This window comes from Arctopsyche grandis, chromosome 10 (assembly GCF_051622035.1).
Source record: "Arctopsyche grandis isolate Sample6627 chromosome 10, ASM5162203v2, whole genome shotgun sequence".
Taxonomy (NCBI): Eukaryota; Metazoa; Arthropoda; class Insecta; order Trichoptera; family Hydropsychidae; genus Arctopsyche; species Arctopsyche grandis.
The window spans coordinates 8,979,690-8,989,733 of record NC_135364.1 but is presented as its reverse complement, the minus strand read 5'-3'; the positions used below and the strand labels follow the sequence as shown (position 1 = coordinate 8,989,733).

The following is a 10,044-nucleotide window of genomic DNA, read 5'->3' as shown; positions in this document are numbered from 1 at the left end:
TGGGGCCTTGGGGATATTATATATTGTAGCTTTACTCGGTGAGTGGCTCAGCCGATTCGAATAACAATTTATTACTTAATATATTTGATGTAGGACCGTATAAAAATGTAGTTTATGTCGTGGCCGTAGACGACAAAAAATATGCACACGCCAATTTTTATTATCCTATTTTTACCGGTGCCATAACAACGGTACTGTTGTTGAGTATGTGTTGCCGATTGTACAGCATTCAAAAAAGGGTGAAAAACCAACCTAAGATAAGAGATAGGCTGTGCTCAAAATAATATGTAAGTTGATTATTATATTTTCAATTTAAACATAAAAGGCTCTCGCTCTGTTCAAAGTGATTTATTTCTTGTATTGCGATCGTAAACGCACAAAGGTTTTTTAGAGAAGAAAATTTATGATTGTATTATATATTAGTTTACTATGAGATTTACTCTTATTATTATTATATTCAATGTATAGTATGTCTGTCCTTACTAACAAGAGAGATTTGATTCATTGCAAAATTGCATGCAATTTTGTTCTCATATCATATCAATTCGCTCAATTTTATCTCAATTGGAGTGTTTTCGACTAAGCATTATATATATGCACATATGTACATTACATACATAGTATCATATAAAACTACAGTATATTATATAATAAAAATCTATCTATACTGATTCAATGGATAATGTAAAAAATTGTAATTCACTGATTTCGTAGCTCTAGCCAAGGCCGAAATTGAAATGATAATAGCTCTAAGAATGAGTTCAAAACAAAAATGTGACTTTACAGAGGCGACTGACGTTTAATTATAAACCTAGAAGCAGAGAAATGTAATATTAATAGAAGTGGCTTTAGGTGTTCTTTTGTTGTCAAGTGACATTCTGTCCACGGACAGATTTAAATAATTTTAGCATCAGTCGTATTTGACGCTTGATGCTCGACGTATGTCCGATAAAAACTTCTCTGTTTGTTTATATTACTCGCAAGCATCGGTAAAAATTGCACAATACATTCAGAAACACACAATAAATAACATCGGATACATTTTTATAAGTAAATTGCTCCGATTGTATTCCGTGCGATGTAGCGTATTTATAGAGACGTACCGCGTAAAATTGACAACAATTATTTATTCGTAAGGGCCCCTCTATTCTTATTACATCTCTCTGCCTAGAAGTATCAAATGTGTGCCGAGAGTTTTGGCCATAAAAACAATATGGATCGATATTTCGATCGACAAGGATATCGATAACATTCATTATTAACACTTTGAGTTAACTAAAATTATATACATATGTATATGAGAGATAATGAGAACCTATATTTTTAAATGTAGAGTGAAAAAAGACATAGTTATAGGCGTTCAAGCAATTAAAGCTAGATGACGGCGAAAACGGATATTCACCAAACAAACGCCGAGGCGAGCGCAGTGGGCGAACAATGCCACTGAACATTTTGGACGATTAACGTTAGGCACTATCTCAAGGGACAGATTTCAAACGCGTCTTACACGATATTTTTGCACCATCGTAATGGTGGAGGATCCATTTACTTATATTGATGACCAAAATGTAAAGGAGGTTTGTAAAAAACAGAAGAGGGTTGTTCTTAAATAACTTTTTTTTTACTATTTTTATTTTATTTCGTACGTTTTAGTTCAGATTCAGATAAAAATAATTCAGATTCGCAGATTTAAGACACTTACATATATATCTTACATTCACCTGCAATGAATTACTTTTATTATTTGAAAATATACATAAAATATATGTACAACATAATATTGTACATATGTACATACATACATTAGAAATGTATATTGAAAATAATTGGCCGAATGTTATTTGTATATAAGGTAAAGCACGAAATATAGCTAGGGTTTCTCAGTGCGTACAGTTTTGCTCTAAAACAAAAAAAATAATGCAAATTAACAAAAAACAATGTCAATATTCATGAAAAATTCCATATCATAGAAGCAGAGTCGTAGCCATGTTTTTTGTGCCCTTGGCAAATATCTAATTTGGCGACCCTTTATTTTTTTGCTGTATTAAATAAAAAAAAATTGAATAAAAATAAAATTACATGGACTAAAAAATAAAACTTATTTAATGTCATCAATATTTTTATATTGCCAATGTCGCAAAAAACGAAAAAAAAATATAATGGTTTATGAAAAGAAAATAAAATTGTATATTCCACGATATCAAGGCGTATTTTCTTTTTAATGTACATATTTAGTATTTGTATGAAGAAAAAAAACAAGGCGCCGTAGGAAAAAAATTTTTGTGAAATAAATACAATTAATTTATCAGTTTTTGAATTTTGGGGACTAAAACAACGTTACGTATTAAAAAAATGTTTCGAAAAATGATAAAAAAAATGAACAATGAAAGCGTTGAATTGATGTTGAAGTTCCATGAAAGTTTTTAATACAACATTGAAATATTTTTTCTTATTCTATTAGAATTATTATAACTTGAAAGTTTCAAGCGAATAGTCGTTATGAAAGTCTATTATTATTAAAGAGCGGACCCAGAGCGCGCTGTCCATTGTTCACATGTTGTAAATGCATTGTTAAAGGTTTGCCGAACCTTTTTTACAAAGCATTTACAATAATGGAACAATAGACGGCGCACTTCCGGTTCTACCTCTAGTTATTATGTTATCAAAATTTATATTATTCGCTAATTCATATGATTAAATTTGATGTCCGATCTTGATTACTGGTCGATCTCAAATAGTTTTTGATAATTTGAAAAAAATAAAAAAAGGCCTCGCATCCGGCGCCCTTGGCAACCACCCCGTTGCCAATGCGTAGCTACGGCACTGCGATATATGTGTCCATATCACGTAATAAATAATATTTTTCACACTGCTTTTTACATGCAGTTACAAAAAGGGATGTAGTGCTAAAAAAAGAAGTGCCGGAACGCTGAATTTACAAATTTTAACTCCCCCCCCCCCTCCCCACAAACAAATTATTTTCGATGAAATTTTTAAAATAAGCTAATAATGGTTATTTAAATCTGTTTGTGTCTATGTGTAACATTCAAATTCATATTTTGTAATATCATATGTAAAATAAAGCAAAACGCATGCGAAAGTTAAGCGCGAACGTAAGGCGCCGCATGCGAAATTTTTTTTACCAAATATTTTAACCAATCAAACTACATATATCACCAAAAAACTATCAATTTACTTCTACCAACTGACTTTTTTATTTGGTTCGTTTTTTTAATATTTGTACAAGAAACGATTATATATTGTAAATAATAGATACCAGTTTCTTTACCCGGCTTCGCTCAGTATTTGCAATATAAACAGCTTAAACATGGCGAGTCTAATAGTAAATAATCATTTGTTTTTTTATTAAATTTATTTGAATCGAAAAAATTATATATCGAATCGTCGTATTAGAAACTTTGTTTTGTTTTCGAAGTTCCCAACCAAAAGTACTTACAAACATACAAAGTCTCTTTCGAAATTATATATTAGATTATCATTTTTGAAATCTATCTGAAGTCTTGACATATACATATATTAAATTGATTGGTAAGAAATCCTTCAATAATAACACTGTTCAACACGAAAAATGGTTCAGAGACGAAATATGACTTTTCTTATAGATCTATGCCCAGTAAACACGAATCTGGTAATAAAAAATGTTGATTAGCTCGAGATTCAGAGATATATGTATTTTTTAAATCACGCGATTTTTCTATATCTTGGTGTTGTTCGGTCGATGTCTCAAAATCTGTCAATTTCCTGTTCAAAATGAATATTGGAATCTATAGTCAGGTATTTTATCTTCCATTTGTAGTACTTTTCAGCTTTCAAATCTCTCTTAGTAGTCATCCAGTTTAAATCAAAAGTCAAAAGTAGGTATTTTCACTTGGGATTTTTTCCCACTGCTAATACTATTTTATATTGAGTTTTTTCTATTGAAACATGTTTATTCAAATAGTTTTCTGACCACACTATTTTTTGTTTTCATTTAAAAAGGTTAATTGGAAGTGTGCTGAACTTTAAATCGGTAAAATTGCGATTAAAATGCTCGTACTAGTGTTTACTCGTATTTACATGAATCTGAATTGAATTAATAGGGATAATATATTAAATTATCTTTATATGAGAATTAAATAAAATTCCACTTAGAAAAATCATTTTTTTACTATTCTTGTGGATTACTAACAAAAATTCGTTTATTTTATCGAGGTAAGCCAGTTATCAAAATTTAGTTAAAATTTAGAAAAGTACCGAAAGTCGCTCCGGCCCCACTACATGTTACAAACCTTTATATGTCATGATTCATTTTGAATGCAAATTCCATTTTTTTTTATCGTTTTTGAATACACATTGATAAGGAGGTCGTTGGAATACATAATATTAATATAGGGTCTTATAATACCTTGAAGTTAAAAATGATCTGCGACTTAAAAAAGGTTAAGAGCCGCTGTCTTTCAAACGGAAGATAAATAGATTTGCTTGTGGGATGTTTACGTCTGTAAACACATTTAAATTCAATGGGCACCAGACTTTTTTCAAAAGACCCCTATCATCCCTCACAATAAGAAACGGAAATAAACCTGTACATGCGTAGATCTCGACATTTCATGTCCAAAACTTGTTGATACATTCGACTACCCGTGTTACGCGGTCGACCAAGCATATCCAAAAACCGTCACGTGACCACCCAAATTGAAATAGATTTTTAATGCATGTTTGTCGCAGTAATGGCCAAGTTTCAATTATCGGCAGTATATACATACATGAGGTATGGGGGGGGGGGAGTTTCGTGTGTTCGCGAGATTAGAGGCCACATTTGCGTCCGTCACGGAGAGACGTGCCCCTAATGTAGGAACCCGCGACCTCAGGGGGGGGTTTTCGAACCGCCGGAAATTAAAGTGTCAAGAGATGCCATCTAGCATCTCGGCTAATGCTGTGCCGAATTTGCAAAACATTAAACTCATCTTGTACCACTGGAATGTTACGCGATCGGCGATGCGCGCTGCCAATCCCCGAGTATCGGTTTCGGTGGCAGGAAGCTCGATGATGTCGTTCGAGTGTCGAAAATACGTCATCAGAGGCTGTGGATGATACCCTTTTCAAGGTTGTGTTTGATTTTGAGATAGCGTCGATCGTAGGGTGAGTGTGAGTGCTATTTAGGCTGGACAACTATTCGAGAAGTCAAGAAAGCAAAGTCCATATGTGTGCGTGTTTTTTTCTTTGATTTTTAAATGCTTTTTATTATTACGAAATTATGTTCACAATACATCTTACATATATTTTAATAGCTACTGATCTATTGATCATTTTCTATTTTACAATTTTAATTTAATTTGATTTTTGATTTTTAAATGCTTTTTATTATTACGAAATTATGTTCACAATACATCTTATATCTATTTTAATAGCTACTGATCTACTGATCATTTTCTATTTTACAATTTTAATTTAATTTGGTTAGTAATCACAGTATTATATTATTCTAATGTTAATCTAAAGCATAATAGGAAAAAGAGCTCAAAAACCTATTTACAATCCTTATAAATGTTCATAATACATCTAATACATAATATTAATTAAAGAATATCTAAAGTCGATGACCTAAAGCAGATTGTGTTTAGGTAATCTGTGTTTATACCTGAAGGGTATAGACATTTTGTTGTAATCACCGAGACTCTTCACAAGTGTGTTAGTATGGTTATTAGTGATTCTTTCATAGAATCTACTGGTTAGTTTGTTAGTAATGTCTGTAACAAACGGAATATTATATATAGCATGCAGTTTTTTCAGGTTAGTATATATGGGTGTATTATAAATTATTTTAAGGGATTTATTTTGTATTACTTGGAGCTTGGAAAGGTTAGTATTCGAGGCGTTATTCCATACAGGTGAAGCATAGGTTAATAATGGTAATATGAGCGCGCGATATAATTTTATTTTATTTAGCGTTGATAAAGAACTATGGCGATTAAATATTGGATATATTGAGGATATACCCCGCATCGCCTTGCATTTCGCTGCCTCAATGTGAGGTGCCCATCTCATTCTTTTATCAAACGTTACTCCTAAATATTTTATTACTGACTGCCATTTCAGACTTTCTCCAGAGGGGATTTTCAGATCTGAACTTGGCTTATGTTTTCTAACACTAAAGAATATGGCGTCTGTTTTGGTTTGATTAATTTGAATTTTCCACTTAGTGAAGTGTTCAGTCATTGTTTTAATTGCAAATTCAAGATTTTTAAGAATAGTGTCTGGTTTTTTGCTACTTGTGAAGCAAGCTGTATCATCTGCATATAGGGCTATGTGACAGTTTTTTGGAATAGGTATGTCATTTATATATATGGAGAACAAGAGTGGGCCAAGCAAGCTCCCCTGCGGAACGCCAGCTGCGATTATTTTTGGAGACGATAATTCATTATTTACGCTAACCACTAGCTTTCTACGAGTTAAGTACGATTTGATGATGAGAATTAGGTAGTTTGGTATTTTGTTAATAAGGAGCTTATGAATGAGTCCATCGTGCCAAACCGTGTCGAAGGCCTTTTCTATGTCGAGACATACCATTCCGGTACTTCTCTTCATATTAAAGTTCTTCGTCACGTGTTCAGTTAGTCTTGTTAGTTGTTGGGTCGTGGAATGTCCAGTGCGAAATCCAAATTGTTCATTTATTAATTTCTTATTTACGACTTTAAGTAAACGTGTGTAGATTATTTTTTCCAGAATTTTTGAAAGCGTGCAAAGTAAGCTAATGGGTCGATAATTGGCCGGGTTTTTTGAGCTTTTATCGGGCTTAAGTATGGGAATTACGTTGGCTGTTTTCCAGTATTCTGGGAAATACCCGGTGAGTAAACATGCGTTGAATATTTTAGATAGTGAGACTAAAGCTTTAAATGGAAGTTGTTTGATTGTGATGTTATCTATTGAATCTCGCCCAGGTGCCTTTTTATTTTTTAAATTACGTATTATATTTTGGATTTCACACGGATGCACCAATTTTATATTTTTAGTACTGTTAGTGGGAGTTTTTGTGATGATTTTAATGGACCGGTTGACTTTATTATGCGTTGGTATGTGATTGTAATGTTGTGTGAGTGTGTGATGTTTTTGGAAGGATTTTGATAATAGTTCTGCTTTGTCGCAATCACGCGTCACTGAGATTCCTGCATCATCTAATGGAGGAATCGAGTTTTTTGTCCTGCGAATCGCTTTAGCTAATTTCCATAGAGAGCCATCAACTGAGCTCAATTTTTCTAATTTTTTAGACCAAGCTTCATTTTTGATTTCTTTGATTCTAATTTTAATTTGATATGTGAGCTTATTAATGAATGTTTTCAACGCTGGATTTTTTGATGTTTGCCAAATTTTACGGAGTTTATTTTTACTTTTAATTAGATTTACGACAAAGTCAGTTATCTCTAATTTGTGTTCAATGTATTGTGTCTTAGGTATGTGAAGGTGTTTGGATCGAGTTATTGATTCCGTTAGGTGTATTATGGAGCTGTCGATTTCGGTTTTGTTTGTGAGTGTGAGCCGAATTTCATAAAATAATTTAAATATTAAAATTGATTTTATATAATACTAGTTGTTTTACCCGGCTTCGCTCAGTGTTTGTAATATAAACAGCGTAAAAATGGCGAATCTAATAGTAAATATTCATTTGTTTTTTTATTAAATTTATTTGAATCGAAAAAATAAATCGACTCGTCGTCATAGAAATTTTGACTTGTTTACAAAATTCCCAACCAAAAATATATATAGCTCGCGCAGCGAAAGCTGGCACGTACCAATACAAACACGTATATTGTATCCGTGAAGATATGAATAAGATTTTTTGTATCTGTTTTCTAGGACAATCAGTTGGTCCCTTTCATACGCACCCACTTTCCGAGCATGACAGAAACAACAATTATTTTTTGTATTGCTCGGTGATTTTTGCTCAGTGATCAAGTGTGCACTACAGGATGATTTTTTCCAGTTTCACTGGTCAGTCACCGATCAACCCTCACAAACTGACGTAACGCGTTCTTATGTTGTTTGCTAATTGGTTAATTGGAGTTAGTTCATTAGAATTAGTGGATATATGATAATAAAATGCTTTGTAATAAAATTGGATCTGGGAAAACACTAACGGGACAATCTCGCGAAATTGTGTATAATGTTTTCAACTATTTCATGCATCGTATAGTGAATAGTGAAAGTGACGAAAGAAATAGTTTTATGAAAAATTTATATGCTTCAACTGCGGAAGCGACTGGTGTTTCTAAAAGAAGTGTTCAGCGAATTGTTTGTGAAGTACGAAATCAATTTGTGGTGGCTAATAAACCGCCAACATCGCAACCTTCAATATCGGAGCCATCAACGACACAACCTATATCTTCAGAGTCATCAGATCCAGCAGCATCCACATCTTCATCGACTGTGCGAGTTGTTTTAAGGACACCGGGCAAAAATCGTGTAAGGTTATCAAAAATAACTACAGTGGATAGTTTTGATCAAGAGGTCATCAGGCGAACTATCTACGATTTTCATCTAGTTCATAAGACATTTCCGACGCTACAAAAGTTATTAGAAGTTTTGAAAGACAGTTTAAAATTTAAAGGTGCAATTTCTTCGTTAAGAGTTATCGTTCGTAGGCTAGGTTTCAAATGGAGAAAGATGAAAAATAATAAACAAACACTTATTGAAAAAAATGTAATTCGACTGAAGAGATCCATATATCTTTCCAAATTAGAAGAGTATAGATTGCAAGGCCGCCCTATAGTTTACACGGATGAATCCTATATAAATAGCTCACATACGATGCCAAAATCATGGTCCGATGAAACTAGCAAAGGTTGCAGAGTACCGATTTATAAGGGTAATATGCTAATAATAGTTCACGCCTGTTCTGAAAAAGGATTTATTCCAAATGCGTTACTTATATATCCATCTAAAATTAAAACCGGAGATTATCATAATAATATGAACGCGATTAATTATCAAAAATGGATTAAAGAAAAGCTTGTTCCAAATTTACAACCCCAATCTGTAATTGTTATTGATAATGCGTCGTACCATAATGTCATGTCAGAACCTATGCCCACATCTAATTCCAGAAAAGCTGACATGCTAGCTTGGTTAAGAAAATTTAATATACCTTATCCAGAAAAATGCACAAAGCCTGTTTTATATGAAATAATAAAAAACAATAAACAAAATCATCAAGAGTTTGTACTTGATAAAATCTTGGAAGCTCACGGACATAACGTACTACGCCTACCACCCTACCACCCAGAACTAAACCCTATAGAATTACTGTGGGGCATTATTAAGGGTAAAGTAGCTTCAAAAAATGTCATGTTTGACTTAAAGGTCGTTGAAGAGCTGTTTAGGAAAGAAGCAGAGTCAATCACTATTCATACATTCAGAGACGTTTGGAGACATGTGAAAAAACATGAAGAAAAATTTATTGAACTGGAACCAAAACTCGATATTTTAACGGACAATTTCACTGACATTATAAAAGTAGAATATTCTGATAGTGAATATATGGATTCTTCAAGTGATGGAGAATTAAGTGGCGTAGAAGAATTATGATACGACATTGTATAGAAACAGAAGACTATCCAAAACGAGCAAAGAAGTAACGAATTAAAGAAAATCAGAAAAGGTTAGTAAAACTAGAAGTACGTTTAGTAGTAGAGTAGTAAAAGTAAAGTCTTATAATAGAAAAGTTTGAAATTGAAATTCAAAAATAAGATTATAAAATGAACAATGTATTTATTTAGATTAGAAACACTTCCGGTTCGGGTAGACTTTCTGGGTGTAAATGTACTGCGGCATTATCCAAAGATCGCCGCAATATTTTTTTTGTAAGTTTATTTTATTATTATTTATGACAAGTTCTGACTTGGCTACAAAATTCTGAAGCCGACAAACAATTCTATGCAAAATAATGAAAAAATATTTTGATGGTCTAGGCACCCAACAGTAAACAAATTTGAAGTGAGCAAATAAACAACAAAGTGTAGCGCTTTCTTTGCGAATTTATTTTATTAT

At 32.7% G+C, this 10,044-nt stretch overlaps 1 protein-coding gene across 1 annotated transcript; it reads left to right on the top strand.

Moving 5' to 3' along the window:
* Positions 1–8,805: 8,805 nt before the first annotated feature.
* Positions 8,806–9,582, top strand: LOC143917682 (uncharacterized). The gene has a single exon (XM_077439261.1). It carries the CDS (start codon positions 8,806–8,808, stop codon positions 9,580–9,582), a length of 777 nt encoding a protein of 258 aa, XP_077295387.1.
* Positions 9,583–10,044: the final 462 nt, after the last annotated feature.